Source organism: Pangasianodon hypophthalmus, chromosome 3 (assembly GCF_027358585.1).
Source record: "Pangasianodon hypophthalmus isolate fPanHyp1 chromosome 3, fPanHyp1.pri, whole genome shotgun sequence".
Classification (NCBI taxonomy): domain Eukaryota; kingdom Metazoa; phylum Chordata; class Actinopteri; order Siluriformes; family Pangasiidae; genus Pangasianodon; species Pangasianodon hypophthalmus.
In genome coordinates, this window is record NC_069712.1 from 33,990,290 (window position 1) to 34,006,854 (window position 16,565).

The 16,565-nt window shown below is 39.3% G+C and overlaps 1 protein-coding gene across 3 annotated transcripts; it reads right to left on the reverse strand.

The window, feature by feature from the left end:
• Positions 1-299: 299 nt before the first annotated feature.
• Positions 300-12,396, reverse strand: LOC128318022 (CD276 antigen-like). Of its 3 annotated transcripts, XM_053232653.1 has the most exons (5): positions 12,233-12,311; positions 11,124-11,191; positions 9,320-9,667; positions 8,905-9,195; positions 300-8,483 (listed from the first exon to the last, which is right to left on the reverse strand). In XM_053232653.1, exons 2-5 carry the CDS (start codon positions 11,155-11,157, stop codon positions 8,299-8,301), a joined length of 858 nt encoding a protein of 285 aa, XP_053088628.1. In that variant the 5' UTR covers positions 11,158-11,191; positions 12,233-12,311; the 3' UTR covers positions 300-8,298. The 3 variants fall into 3 exon arrangements, with proteins under 3 accessions (XP_053088628.1, XP_053088627.1, XP_053088626.1); XM_053232652.1 differs by lacking the exon at positions 11,124-11,191 and having other exon boundaries at positions 12,233-12,396; XM_053232651.1 differs by lacking the exon at positions 11,124-11,191 and having other exon boundaries at positions 9,320-9,900; positions 12,233-12,387.
• Between the last annotated feature and the right edge of the window lie 4,169 nt (positions 12,397-16,565).

A 16,565-nucleotide genomic window follows, 5' to 3' on the forward strand; every position in this document is an offset into this window, starting at 1 on the left:
TCTATACACACTCCATACACACACTCTATACACTCTTTTATTTAGCTTTACAGGCTTTATACAACTTCATCATCTTTTCACTCTTATATATGAGCTGTCTTTATGAACAATACAATAAGATGCAAGTTCTCACACACACACACACACACACACACACACACACTCTCCACACGTGCGCAGTGCGTAATGACGCATGGTGCAGATCGCATATGAACGCTGTCTATATATGGCAATAAATCAGTGTTTAATTCTCAGATGATTTCAGCTCACAGTCATTTAAAAACTCGTCAGACCCGCAGTGTATGCCGGGAATTTAACCCTTTTTATTTTAACAGTTTTCATAAACTGACATTTGTTTATTGATTTTAATATAATGTGAAAAAAATGCAAAATATAAAATGTGAATATGAAGAACAGAAAAAGGCATGACATTAACAAACAAATTAAATGAATTAGTAACAGTACAAACATTTCTTTAACATTATCATTAGCATTACTGTGATACGTGAGGAGGGTTTATTGAGATTTGTCCAGTAGGGGGCGGTAATGCATTGTCTATGGGTTGGATAGTCATAAAAGGCTGTGAAGAAGAGCAGTGAGTTTCTGCACCATTGTCCTGTTCTGTCTGCCTGCTGAGACGCTTCAATAAAGCGACCACAAAGAGTTATGGTTTTCCTTCTGTGAGTTTCTGCACTACGATATTACAATTATCATTAATATTAGCAGTAACATTAACATTAGCATTAGCATTAACATTATCATTAACATTATCATTGATATTAACATTAGCATTAGCATTATCATTAATATTATCATTAGCATTAACATTAGCATTATCATTAATATTAATATTATCATTAATATTATCATTAACATTATCATTGATATTATCGTTAACATTAACATTAGCATTAACATCATCATTATCATTAACATTATCATTAACATTATTATTAGCATTAGCATTAGCATTAACATTAGCATTAACATTAACATTAGCATTAGCATTAACATCATCATTATCATTAACATTATTATTAGCATTATCATTAACATTAACATTAGCATTAACATCATCATTATCATTAACATTAGCATTAATATTAGCATTAGCATTAATATTAGCATTTGCGTTAGCATTATCATTAGCATTAACATTAGCATTAATATTAGCATTAGCATTAACATTAGCATTAACATTATCATTGATATTAACATTAGCATTAGCATTATCATTAATATTATCATTAGCATTAACATTAGCATTATCATTAATATTAACATTATCATTAACATTGATATTATCGTTAACATTAACATTAGCATTAACATCATCATTATCATTAACATTATCATTAACATTATTATTAGCATTAGCATTAGCATTAACATTAGCATTAACATTAACATTAGCATTAGCATTAACATCATCATTATCATTAACATTATTATTAGCATTAGCATTAACATTAACATTAGCATTAACATCATCATTATCATTAACATTAGCATTAGTATTAGCATTAGCATTATCATTAACATTAGCATTATCATTATCATTAACATTAGCATTAATATTAGCATTAGCATTAATATTAGCATTTGCGTTAGCATTATCATTAGCATTAACATTAGCATTAATATTAGCATTAGCATTAACATTAGCATTAATATTAGCATTAACATTATCATTATCATTATCATTAACATTAGCATTAATATTAGCATTAGCATTAACATTAACATTATCATTATCATTATCATTAACATTAGCATTAGCATTATCATTATCATTATCATTATCATTAATATTAGCATTAACATTAACATTAGCATTAGCATTAGCATTAGCATTAACACTGACCAAACAGCACAAATGAATTACATTATTTACAAGGCAGAAGGAAACATTAGCGTCTCTGCATTAAAGCCAGAAAAGCTTCTCATACTCTATTAGAGTTGTGAGTGGACCCTCTAAGTGAATTAATAAAATAATTCAGTGTAATCCTCTAAGCGACTTTTTTCAAGCTTTATAGATGGAAACACGTCGTTAATCTGAGCATGGCGAGGGGGAGAGGAGAAGACTTCAGTCTGCGGAGGATGAGGTGCCTGGCTAGGAGTCAGATAAACGCTGTGAAGTCTAATTTAACAGCTGTGATGAGATCAGGGTTAATAGGGGCCTCAAAAGTCTCTGAAATTGTGCTGAATATATCTGAGCAGTAATGGTGCAGTGATGGACACGACCAGGACAGATGAATGAGCGAAGCAGGCGCTTCTCGGCATCAGCCACAGGTTCGATCTGTATCATCATATATCCTGGAAATTGTACGTTTTTTTCACTTTTACGACACACACTTTTTTCATTTGTATATAAAACATAAAGTAAGCAGTAAAAAAGTGCATTCATTCAGGCGTTTTGTCCATTAGCAAAAAAAAAAAAAAAAAAAAAAAAGAAAAAGTAAAAAGCTGTACATGTTTACTCCATTTTACTAACTTTCATTTATTAGTCCTGTTTTTTATTAGTCTTAATCAAGTCTTTTTTTTTTGTCTTATTAAGTTCAGTAGCTGCTATAACGTAAGTGAGAACAGGATTCCATAGCATTAAACTGTAAACATATAAAAGCATGCTTATTGTGCTGCAATAAAAATCTAAACTATTCAGAATCAGTAACAGGAGAAACCCACAAGTGCAGAGTTTGTTTTTGTGCCTTTTTTCCCCAACATTTCATTTGGAAATTAATTGATTATTATTATGATTATTATGATTATTATTATTATTATTATTATTATTATTATTATTATTATTATTTTGACGTTTTTCAATTTTCTCTTTTGCTTCTAAAATTGTTATAAAGTCGTGATTTATCTCATAGCTGGTTGGTTTGGTTTGACACTTTAAACTCTCACAGTTCACAGTTTATGTCCAAAAGTCAGATTTCACAGATTCACAGTTTATGTCCAAAAGTCGGGTCAGTATTTCCGTGCACTTAAGTCTCTAGTTATTAGTCTGGGATCTGAGTACTCTGTAATTTCAGTATAAAACCTCACTGCACACTCAACTCTCAATACAATTGTTTACGTAAGAATTCTCTGAAATGTGCATACAGGTGATAAAGGGGAGAGAAACTTCCAGAACCAAGGGCACTTAAAGAAGTGGGGGAGTCACAGTTCAGCTCTTTGGCAACAGAATGGAGAACTCTGAGTAACCGGGAGTTTCTTGCCTGCATCGGCGTCTTAACTATACTGTTTCCTTCTTTTTTAATCAATAATTTTGAGGGATTGTTTTCATATGTTGTATTTTTCACTTTCTGTTCTACTGTATTTTCATTAGTGAGAGTGAGAGCAGCGTAGTTTTTGTAGGGGAAAGTCTAGATGGCTTAGGCGGAGTTAGAAATCCCCCAACTCCGGCATCAGAGCCCTCACAGCGGGGCGAATGGGTGACGACTCAGCGGCGTAATCGCAAAGCCAAAGCTAACGCTAAGGCTCGCCCAGCCTGAAAGAGCTCTGGTTATAGGATACTCTATCTTGCGGCACGTGAAATTAGCTTTAGTTAGGTGTATACCGGGAGCCAGGGCGCCGGACATAGCAGGTAATCTTAGGGTCTTAGGCAAGCACAGGTTCTCAAAGATAGTTATTCATGTAGGAGCTAATGATATACGCCTTCGTCAGTCTGAGGTTACTAAGAGTAACATGGTAGAGGTGTGTAAATTAGCGAAGGCGATGTCCGATGCTGTAGTATGCTCTGGCCCCATCCCAATGCGGCGTGGCGATGTAGCTTACAGCAGGTTATGGTCGCTGAACTGCTGGATGTCCAGATGGTGCTCCGAAAACAATGTGGGCTTTATAGATAATTGGAGTAGTTGTGAGGGCAAGGCTGGCCTGTTAGGGTGGGACGGTGTCCATCCCACTCGGGAAGGTGCTGCTCTCATTTCTTGTAGCATAGCACATAGTCTCAGAACAGGCCTAGTTAATCGGTGACAATCCAGGGCCAAGGCCAGGGAGCAGACAAGCAGGCTAAACCGACCGTCTGCTAGCTGCACTGAGTCGTCACTTAGGTTCCACCGTATTGAGACTGTGTCTGTTCCCCGAGCTAAACAAAATTATAGACATACTCAGACAGTTTGTTTTAGTAATCTAATTAACATAAAATTAAACCATACCGAATGCATAGCCAGCACCGTTGATCTGAAGCTAGGACTGTTGAATATTAGATCTCTTATGTCTAAAGCGCTTATTGTTAATGAAATTATTACTGATCAGGAGTTTAATGTACTGTGTTTAACAGAAATGTGGATTAAACCAAACGACTTTGTAGCATTAAATGAAGCTAGTCCTCCCGGGTAAGTTACATACATCAGCCCCGTCTAACTGGCAGAGGAGGAGGCGTCGAAGTAGATTATCATTTATAATAACAAGAAATTTATAATGATAATCTAGCCGTCACACAAAAACCTAGTCATAAATTCCACGCATTTGAAGTTCTTTATACTAACATAACATACGTAGCCACAAATAATAAGTCTACCCAGGTGATTCCAGTAATTATTATTTACAGACCCCCAGGGCCATATTCGGGATTCCTGTGTGAATTTGCGGATTTCATCTCTAACCTGGTTGTTTCTTTAGACAAAGCATTAATTGTTGGAGACTTTAATATTCATTTTGATAATCCAGATGACCCTCTGAGAGCAGCAGTTGTGTCCATTCTAGATTCTGTAGGGGTTAATCAGAACGTAATAGGACCCACCCATAGTGGTGGTCACACTCTTGATTTAATACTAACATTCGGATTAAATATAGAAAATATAGTCTCATGTCCACAGTCTGAAGCTATCTCAGATCATTACCTCATCACATTTAAAATGTGTATTAATCATAGTATATGCACCTTGCCACGTCACCGTGTCAAACGTACGTTCACGTCAACAACTGCACAGAGTTTTATCAGTAATCTCCCAGATTTATCAACCATTATTGGATCACCGTCTGATCCCGAAGAACTTGACCAGGCAACTGAATGTTTAGAATCAACGTTCTGCAACTCGCTAGATAATGTAGCTCCACTTATAGCGATCACACACGAACTTTAAAACAGACCACTCGAAAACTAGAACGTAAATGGCATCAAACTAAATCAGTAGTTTTTCAAACAGCATGGAAGAAAGCTCGTAGGTGCTGCTACATCAATGTATCTCTCCACTCTAATTGAAGATAACAAAAATAATCCTAGATTCTTATTTAGTACTGTAGCAAAATTAACTAGGAATAAGACCACAATAGAAACACGCACACAATCATTATATAGCAGCGATGACTTCATGAATTTTTTCACTGGTAGAATTGAAAATATTGGGCAAAAAATTCAGACTATTAATTTAAAACCGGACAGTTTTATAACTAACCCTGTAGATGATAATATAATAATATCAGATCAACAATTTGAGTGTTTTAAACCGAACTAATTTCACTAATTTCATCATCAAAATCATCAACCTGTATCCTTTACCTACATGTTTCTTTTAAAGATAATCAATTCTTCCCTTAGCATTGGCTATGTACCTAAATCTTTTAAATTAGCAGTTATCAAGCCCTTGATTAAAAAAACCTCACCTTGACCCTGTCAGCTGTCTAACTATAGACCAATATCAAACCTCCCCTTTATCTCCAAGGTCCTAGAAAAGGTTGTAGCACAACAGCTAAGCTCATACCTACATTTCATGAATGTTATTCCTATGTATCAGTCAGGATTTAGGCCTCATCATAGCACAGAGACAGCACTGGTTAAAGTGGTAAATGACCTACTACTGGCCTCTGATCAGGGTTGTGTCTCTTTGCTTGTGCTACTTGACCTTAGTGCAGCTTTTGATACTATTGATCATGCTATTCTCCTCGATAGACCAGAAAATGTAGTAGGCGTTAAGGGAACAGCCCTTTCCTGGCTCAGTTCTTATTTGACTGATCGTTATCAGTTTGTAAACGTAAATGGTGACTTCTCTTCTCATACTATTGGTGTCCCGCAAGGCTCTGTTTTAGGGCCACTGCTCTTTTCTCTATATATGATACCTCTGGGCAAAATTATCCGTAAGCATGGTATTAGCTTCCACTGTTACGCTGATGACACACAGTTGTATGTTTCAGCAAAGCCAAATGAGATACACCAGCTTAATAAAGTTGAGGAATGTGTAAAAGACATTAGAAACTGGAGGCTTATTAACTTTCTCTTACTTAATTCTGACGAGACAGAAGTACTTGTACTAGGCCCACATGCAGATAGAAGTAAGCTTTCTGACTACATAGTATCTCTGGATGGCCTTTCTGTTTCATCATCTGCAGCAGTAAAAGGCTCCAGTCTTTCTTTTGAAGCTCATGTAGATAATATCACTAGGATCACTTTCTTTCGTCTCAGAAATATTGCTAAGATCAGAAATATAATGTTACTACACAATGCAGAAAAATTAGTTCATGCTTTTGTTACCTCTAGGTTGGATTATTGTAATGCCTTACTGTCTGGATGTTCCAGTAGGAGCATAAACAAGCTCCAGTTAGTCCAGAATGCAGCAGCGACAGTCCTTACTAGAACCAGAAGATATGACCACATCACCCCTATCTTATCCACACTGCATTGGCTCCCAATCAAATTTCGTATTGATTATAAAATACTGCTGTTGACCTATAAAGCACTAAATGGTCTCGCGCCACAGTACCTGAGCGAACTTTTGGTCTTTTATGATCCGCCACGCCTGCTTAGATCAAAAGGTGCAGGCTATTTGTTGGTACCTCGAATAGTGCGGGCTACAGCTGGGGGTAGAGCTTTCTCTTACAAACCCCCACAGGTATAGAACAGCTTTCCACTTAGTGTTCGGGGCTCAGACACAGTCTCAGTGTTTAAGTCTAGCCTCAAAACATATTTGTTTAGTCAAGCCTTTTGTGAATAGTTTTCTTAGGTAAAGGAGCAGGTCTGGAGGGTTTCACAGGCATAGAGTGTTGTGGTGAACTGGGATGTTTGGATGCTGACACCCCCCCACTCTCACGCGTTCACTCAGGTTTGTCGACGGTGGAGTGGCTGCTGCTTTATATCCCAGGACTCCCTCATGTCTGTGTTAGCTTCTGGCTCTCCCTTTTAGTTATGCTGTCATAGCTAGTCTTGCCGGAGTCCCTGCTTGCTCTCTGCATGCAAAGTACATAGTCCTCAACCTTTAGAGGACAAAAGCTCACCTAACAGTCTCTCCCTCTCTCTCCATCTCTCTGTCGAGCTACACATGCTACTCCTGAGACACCAGTGATCCTGACCCCTTCTGCTCTCCAGACCTGCCTGACCCATCCTGATGCCCTACTTCTGGTTGGTTGGTTCTTCATCGGTTGAGTTCGCTCGCTGCTGCTGGGGCCCCATATGGACGGCCTGAAGAAGTGTTTGGATTGCTGGGGATGGCTGTGGAGATGGCTTGGGGATCACATATGGGGAGCTGTACTGTAATGGCTTGGGACTGTGATTGCTGTAGTGGCTTTGGGGCGGCAGTTGCCATGAGCAGCTTCGTACTCAGGACTCCATCAGTGGACAGTGGATAGATTTTAACCAACCGGAAAAACTGTGATTAATTTATTGGTTGCACAGTTGCACTATTAGTCCATATAGTACACAATAATAGAAGGGAATGATTTATAATCGCACTATCCGTTGCACCCAGATGAGGCTGGGTTCCCTTTTGAGCCTGGTTCCTCTCAAGGTTTCTTCCTCATATTGTCTCAGGGAGTTTATCCTCACCACCGTCGCCTCTGGCTCGCTCATTAGGGTTAAATTCACATGTTTACAATGTGTTTTTTGAATCCTTTTATTTCTGTCAAGCTGCTTTGTGACAATGTCCATTGTTAAAAGCGCTATGCAAATAAAATTGAATTGAATTGAGTTACTGCATCCTGGATCACAGCCCAGTTTTGCAGGTGGTCAGGTGTTTGTGTATTCATGTGCAGGTGTTCTGGGAGGATATGAGTCTTTAAAAGTTCCGGAAAGGTTCAGAGCAGGAGTGAGATGGACAGAAAGTAGTGATCAGGACGGAGAAGCAGGTCGGAGGTGGTGATAGCATGCAGATAGAGGAACCTTCACTGGTCATTTTATAGACATCATCAAGGAGCTGGAGTTAATGTGAGTTAATGTGAGAAGTGACACAAGCCCTGACTGTGTACTGGATAATCAGCAGCAGTGCTTTAATAGTTCATGGGCAGCTAATGGAGAGCTCTTCCCTTATTTTCTTTAACTGCGTTTCATCTGTTGAAGATGATTCACACGTTCCTGTCTGATGGTTACAAAGCTGCTGATGACTCTACATTCCTCACATCTGCAGTATTTTGGGAGTTGTCCCTTTTTAACATCCAATGTCGTTTAGCAAAAATGAACACTGAAATGATCACGGCTAGTATCGCAACTCCAGCAACGTAAGGTCCAATGATTACTGCTCGCTGTACGCTTTTGTCAAATCCTCCATTTTCTGTAAAAATGAAGCAAAAAAATTTCAGAGATGTTAATTGTACAGTCCACATTTTTTTAAAAATCTTTATTCCATTTCAGATCAAAACAATTACAGACAATTAAAGTTGATCTTTACTCTTTAAAACTCAATCCAGAGAAAATTACAATAAAAATGATTCACACCACAGCGTTGTTGAGGTCTGGATTGCGATTGGTCAGAAAGTGTTGATTAATTTTCTATAACAGCAGCTCTGACAGTAGTGCAGCTGAAAATCACAGATTTATATTAATGCATTCGTTCTAATATGTTGTCGTTTCTATAGTAACAGCTCGTTCACAGGGACGTGTACAGCGGATGCTCCACTGATAAACAGATTAAACAGATTAAAAATGTATGTAATCTGAAGGAGTCTCCAGTGTTTAACAGGAGAAGAACCCACCTGAGAGGAGGTCGATGTTCCTCCTGATCTCCTGGCCCAGATCTGGGTTCTTCATGACGAAGGTGATGGAGGAGTTGACGGTGCCGCTCAGGTTCAGTTTACTGTTCACGCTGTACAGACGTGTGTGTTGGTCCTGCCTCAGCTGCGTGTGTGTGACGCTGGTGATGTCGCTCTCGTTACCCATCAGCCACTGCAGCGAGGGGGAGGGGTACCCGCCCTCTGAGGTCACCCGCACCTCCACGTGGCCGTCGTTCAGCATGGAGATGTGCAGACGAGGCTCGGTGTAGAACGCTAAAGGAGGGGCGGAGAAGAGTGGTCAGTTACCATGGTAACCAGTAACGCTTCATTCTGAGTGCTAGCTAACATTAATGCTAACTTTCTTTAGAGCACTTTGTCATGAAGTTTGCATCATTACCTGCTACTTTGAGGCCGAAGCTCTTCATCTGGCTGCCCAGCTGAGTGCTGATGGAGCAGGTGTACTCCCCCGCGTCCTCCAGAGTGGTACGGTCCAGCCTGAGCGATGCGTTCCCCTTGTTCATCTCCTGGTGGAACAGGCTGGTGCGGTTGGCGTATCTCGGGCTCTGGTACAGCGGATGGTCTCGGCCGTGGAAGAAAGTGTGGACCACCTCTAGGTGGCGCTGCCACGTGATCACGCTGCTGCCTGCGTCCCACGAGCCGCTCACTGGGAACGTGCAGGACAGAAGCACCGCCTCGCCGTACACAGCCATCTGTACACGAGTGGGTACCGAGATCTCAAACTCAGCTACGGAGACAAACATGGAGGGTGAAACGTTAAAGACCATCATGTTCAGGATGAAGTGAGACGATTGGACTTGTGTTAGCTTCTTCATCTGTTCTGCTGAATGATGGGAAAGTCACACGTTCCAGGATAAATCCTCGAAACACGACATATCACAAGACTATCCTGCTAAAACTGCCTCGAAGACCAAAACACGGTACAGGAGAGGGGTTTATACAGGATCCAACAAAACGCTCCTATAGAAGAGACACAAACATTAACCCCTTAAACTCTCAGGAGATGTTCAGTTGATCAGTACTTTATTTATTCATTAATAGTTACTGAATAATAAGCTTTGAGATGAATAACTGAATAATAATCAGAGGGTTTACGGCGTGGAGCAGCGGGATGGACAGAGATTAAACAGATGAAGTGCTGAAGTCAGAAAGCTGACTGATATGAGTCAACATGTTTTCACAGATTAAGACAGTCTTATGACTGACAACTTGGCAAAAATACTTCCTGTTTTTCATTTGAATTCTAACAAATGAAATGTCACTCAACTCTTAACTGTTCATTGTCTCTTAACTGAGAGCTGTAAACATGTTCATTGTTTTCTGTTAAAGAGTCTTTAATCCAACATTAGATATAATATTATATCTAAAAACCATGTTAACCGACTCATCTGCAGCCACACGTTTCAGTTTTCCTTTTATTATTTAAAAGGTATTTGTCATGTTTTTTGTCCTTATCCCATTTTTTGGATTATATTTTTGTGTTAAAGAGTAACACACCCCTCATTATCATCAAACTCCTTTAGCTTTAGTGCTGTGTTATCATCCTGGGCAGCACACACACAAACACACACACACACACACACACACACACTCTCTTCTGTCAAATTTCTGCTGAAATTGTATACTGTTTACTGGATGCACATCTGTAGTGCCTTTCTGAATCAACAATGATCGAAATAGATTTTAAACAGTCCCAGTGAGGTGAAGAAGAATCACTGAGTCGTTTAAGAGCCGAAAGAGTCGACTCACTGAAAAGAAGTTCCAGCACAGTGCTCCAGAGGGATGAAGAGCATTATTTAAACTCGTGGAAAGGGCGGGAGTGTGCGCTTGTCACTCGTTTATTCACCCGTTTCACCTGTCAGTTTATGGAGTTTCACCTGTAAGCCACGCCCCCAAGGTGAGCAGGGCACTGTAACTAGTGATGTGAAGTTCGGATCATTTTACCAACTCGGACCTTTGAGTCTCGTTCAGCAAAATGAACGAATCTTTTTTCGAGTCATTTAGTTCATTTTAGCAAAATATAATTAAAATGTTACGTGTTACTTCCCTTACACATCTACTACTTACGCAAACGTTGATCACACTACAAACAAGACAAAACTATAATGCTATAAGAAACAGAAAACGTTAATTCATTGTTTACCTGGAGCTTTAGTCTATGATTAGCTCACCTCAGCTCTTACCTGACGAGTCTTCAGGTCTGAGGCGTTCGTTCATCACGTGACAGCGCCATGAGCTTACCCAGTGCAGCCTGAGGCGGAGAGAGAACCGATCAGTTCATCTCTCCAGTCTCTCGAGTCTTTCGAGTCGTTCGTTCTTTTGTCACGTGACCACTTCCCGGATCAGTACCTCAGTCAGTAATACTATAACGTAAAACTGTATTTTTTGTATGTTGGATCATATTTAGAAATTATCATAAAATTATCAAAAGATGTGTAATAAGCATTTTCCTAGAAATAAAAAAAGGTCTGTCCATTTCTCTCACTCTGTTTTTGTTACTGTTTCTTGAAGATCTGTGGTGTTATGTTTTAATAATAATAAAAATAATAATAATAATTACTATGCACCCGTTTGTAAGGAAGGTTGTAAATTAACTAATTTCTCTATCCAATGCTGTCACGTCACGTGACAAAAGAACGAACGACTCGAAAGACTAGAGAGATGAACTAGTCAATTCTCTTTCCGGCTCAGGCTGCATTGGTTAAGCTTATGGGGCTGTGACTGTCACGTGACGAACGAACGACCCGAAGACTCGAAGCAGGTCAACTAATTCCAGTACAGAACCTATAGGATGTTGTGCATGCGCGACTGAACGAATCACTGCATGTTCTTCCCGAGTCGTTCAAGAGTTAAAGATTCGTTCAAAATGAACGAATCGTTCAAGAACGACTCTTCACTAACTGTAACACACTCAGGGGAAGTCACAGACCCTCACAGACCCTCAGGGGAACACCACACATTTCTAGAGCAGCCTAGAGACTTTAGGGGCTTTTCAGTTCAGTTCATTACATTACATCATGTTAGGTAAATCTACATCTACAGTAAATCTACAGTAAATCTGCAGTTAATCTACAGTAAATCTACAGTAAATCTACAGTAAATCTGCAGTTAATCTACAGTAAATCTATAGTAAATCTACAGTAAATCTATAGTAAATCTACAGTTAATCTACAGTAAATCTGCAGTTAATCTACAGTAAATCTACTGTAAATCTATAGTAATTGTTCCTGAGTAAACAAATGTGAGTAAAATGAAACTGAATGTGAAGTTGGAAGAGAAACAGGCGACTTACTGTGACAGCACACTGCAGTGAGGAGGAGGAGGAAAGAAGATAACGCTGAACACTGAACTGTTCCGCTCATATCCTCATAGTTTCAGAGCTCACTGTACTGAAGCTGGCGTTTGAGCTCGCGCCACTGGAAACACACACACTGTACACGTCAGATCCTCCTCCTCCTCCTACACACACACACACGCCCACACACACACACACACACACTGTACACGAGACCCTCCTCCTACACACACACACACGCCCACACACACACGCAAAACATGCCCCCTCCTCTGTTCAGTATATATGGATACCATCTCAATTTCAGTTATTCTATTTTTATCACTTAGTGTGTGTAGGTGTGTGTGTGTGTGTGTGTGTGTGTGTGTAGGTGTGTGCACATGTTTAATTTTTGAGGATATTTCCTGAAAGAGTGGAAAGACAGAAGAGGTGGCAGGTCCTACAGGTTACGAGATCTGAGGTGAAACACACCTACTGATAGTCAGATCGGCCCGTTTCTTCTACTCTGCACAGTGAAGGTGAAGAGTGGGTGTGGAAGTTCTTAGGTTAAGCTGGTAGCATGTTTTTATGAGGTTTTTTCTTACGCTGAACTTGTGGGAAACCCGAGTACGAGTACTGACTGTCCTGTTGCTCTAAATGACGTTGTCTTCTTTCTCTTGTCCTGAGGGTGGGAAAACATGTCATGTGACCTGTGACCTGACTCACATGAATCATGGACTCACATGTTTGAATTTACAATGAGTAATTCGATCATGTGCAGTTTACCTGTAAATAATATCCTGAAGAGTCATGCTACGAGTACGAGTTAGTAAACCACAAATACCAAATCAACCACTAAAAAATAAAAAAAAACACATTTCACAGTGACACAGCATTAATGACCATGAGATGTTCGTTATCTAATTTCCCTTCTGTAACTAGAAGAAAACAGCAGTGAAGTTCAGTAGGAGATGGAGGGATTGGAAAAATGCAAAAGTGGGAAAAAATAAAGAAAGAGAGAGCGTGTAGCTAAAAAGGGAATAAAATATTATCAGTTATTGAAATATTTGGAAACATGGAACGTTGTTTGTGTTTTTGTGCACTGAAACATCTGACACCTGATCACATGCACACACACGCGCACACACACACAGCGTGTGATTAGCCACGTCAAAACACCCCATGTCCCCCTTCAGAATTTGTTCTATATTTCATCCACAAAATGATCAGATTTAGTCAAAGGTAATATAATTCTTAATAATATGGTTAAAGTTTGGAGGCTAGCACGCAAAATAGAGGGTTATTACACAACAACCCAGATTTCCCCTGGACTGAATGAGGGGCTGTCAATCTGGAAGAAACAAGGGATTTGTGTCATAGGTGATGTGATGGAAAACGATAAGCTGATGACCATTGACCAGATTATTACAAAGTATAATATTGATAAGAAACACTTTTTTACTTATCACCAAATACATAGTTTTGTGTCGAAAAAACGAAAGGATCACCCAAGTGGTGTTGGTCTGTCTACATTGGAGGTACAGATGAAAAAATTGTTGTCTTCCCGGTCAGCACTTAGTCGTTTTTACAACGTACTCATAAGTTCAAACAAGGACAATTCGGATAAAGTCAGGGGTTTGTGGGAAATGGATATTGGGGAGGAAATACATGAAGCAGATTGGAGAGCAGCATGCGAAATACCCTCTTGTTTAGCAGATAATGCATCCTGGGAAATGCAGTTTAAAATATTGCACAGGTTACATATTACTCCAGTACGCAGGCACAAAATGCACCCCAATTTATCCAGCTTCTGCAGTAAATGCAAGACTGCTGAGGGAACCCTCACGCACTGCTTTTGGGAGTGTTTCAAGGTCCAGCAGTTTTCTTAGAACTGGAGAATATTTTCTCCTGCCCTCTGCAGTTAGGACCTAAGATCTGCCTACTGGGCCTTACACAGCAACTCCCTTATGGTTTTAAAGGTACTCAGCTCTTGCAAATATTGCTCCATTGTGCTCGTAGGTGTATTTTGTTGCAATGGATAATGGCCATAACCCCTTGGGTGGCCTAGTGGATAAGTATCGCTAAGGGACTTATCCCTAATGAATTCTCAATTCTGATTGATTTTTTTTTTGTCTTATTAATTTCAACAGAGATAAAAAAAAAAGAGAGAGGCTACTGAGGGAACGACTGTTTATAGCTGCTATAACATAAGTGACAAGAGGAACGTTAAATGTAACTATAAACAGATAATAAGTATGGTGTAATAAATTCTTTAATAAATAAAAAAAATTAAATCGTTGGCAAATTGCTGAGCGGAATAAGACACATGGGGACGTGCTGTTAGAGGAAAATAATCAACTACACCACTCTGTCACTCAGTATTTCACTGTAACACACACACACACTCTCTCTCTATTCCTCTCTCTCTCCTCTCTGTTAGTTCAGATTATAAGAATATCAGCTCAATTTCAGTTTTTTCTTCACGCAGTGAAACGTGAAAGTAGCACGTACAGCAGCAGTGACAGCAGGAGAGACTACGGGGCAAACCCCGCCCATCCTACTGCTCGGGGAAAGCGTGCAGTGAGACAGCATCATTTTAGAGAAGTTATTCTGTCCCACTGCACATTTTCCCCGAACAGGAGTGAGCAGGAGAAGCACGTCACAGTAGCACAGCATGTACATTCCTGGGCAAAAACCATCAGCCAATCCCAAAATGTCAAATATGAAGTTTTTAATGGTCTTACCAAGAAATCACTGGTCAGAAAATTAGCAGTGAAGGTGAAGAGTGGGTGCGGAAGTTCTTAGGTTAAGCTTGTAGCATGTTTTTATGAGGTTTTTTATTACGCTGAACTTGTGGGAAACCCGACACACTGACTGTCCTGTTGCTCTAAATGACGTTGTCTTCTTTCTCTTGTCCTGAGGGTGGGAAAACTTTTACACACAAAGTAGGCCCAAGTATGAATATATAACGCTTGTATATATGCATTACACACACACACACACACACACACACACACACACACACACACACACACACAGGAGTTGCCAGTAAATAACCCTGTGTAGTCATTAACATGTGAGTGTGTGATGTTCATGTCCAGTAATTTTTACACTGATACTTAGGCAGTGTGTAATCCCACTGTGATGTGTGTGTGTGTGTGTGTGTGTGTGTGTAAGAGAGAGAGAGAGTTATATGATAGAGATGTACACACTCACTCAGAGTGTTTTTACCAGTGGTTAATTTGCCGATATTGTGTGTGTGTGTGTTTTGTGTGCATCATGAAAATCTCTTATATTTATTTTTTATGTATATATTTTATATTAATCTCTCTCTCTCTCTCTCTCTCTCTCTCTCTCTCTGTATATGTAGCAAACTGTTGGTTTATTAATATTATGTTCACAGTGTTTCAGGTGTGTTAAGGGATGGGAGCATGAGTGTATAGGACAGGTTTGTAAGTGTATATGGATTGTTTCGGTGATGTTGCTTCATGATGTTTCTCCATCACAGCTAAGGGACGTCGCTAAAAAAGGTCGCTAACAGCGTTTTGAACTCCAAGGAACTGTGAGTACTGACCGAACAATTTAAACAGGATCCAAATGAGCTCCAACAAGCGCGCCAACGTTATGGTACCAAAGACTGGTTTATAAAGAAAAATCCCGGGTACTCAGACTGTATTGTTCTTATTGTTTTTTTTGGTTGGTTTCTCTTGGGAAAAAGGGGGAGTTTACAGATGGGGTAACCAAATTAAATACTCTATTTTGTTATTACAAGTGCATCTTATTTTTATTTTTTGGTGTTTTATTTACGTCTCAAAAAGTGAAGTAAATTACGGGCTACGGTTGCTGTCACGGTAATGCATGGGAGTAAGGCTCACTTCAGCAGTATAGCTAATAAGCTAACCAGGACTCTCTGCACCCTAGTCAGTCATACCTCCTATCTGTAGTTATTGTAGACAATTCCAAATTTAATAATTTACTAGACCCCCTCCTCAATTCACCATGCAAAGTGTTTGTTTCAGAGTAGTGTGATGGGGTTACATCTGGTTAAAACATAGAATTGAGTGGGTGGGCTATACATATATATATGTCTCAAATACTGTGATATGATACTTTGGCCATATCATACATCTGCATCTTCAATAAAAAAAACCAAAAAACTTTAAACTGATGATGATAAAAATGGAATAAGATGAACCTGCAACCTTCAGTGTAAACTAACAGCTTTTATTCTATAGACAATATTCAAATTCTTCTAAACATAATTCAGTTTAATATAACTCATAATATTGCACAGCAAGTCATTGACCATCAATAAACTTTATTAATTTTATTAATTATTAATTTACTGATA

What these genes read in the sequence shown, in the direction of transcription:
- LOC128318022 (XM_053232651.1), bottom strand. Translation starts at nt 9,755, where the DNA reads ATGAAGAAGCTAACACAAGTCCAATCGTCTCACTTCATCCTGAACATG. An exon ending in CTTCGGCCTCAAAGTAGCAG is followed by an intron (nt 9,196 to 9,319) that starts GTAATGATGCAA and finishes CCCCTCCTTTAG; the next exon opens with CGTTCTACACCGAGCCTCGT. An exon ending in GAACATCGACCTCCTCTCAG is followed by an intron (nt 8,484 to 8,904) that starts GTGGGTTCTTCT and finishes TCATTTTTACAG; the next exon opens with AAAATGGAGGATTTGACAAA.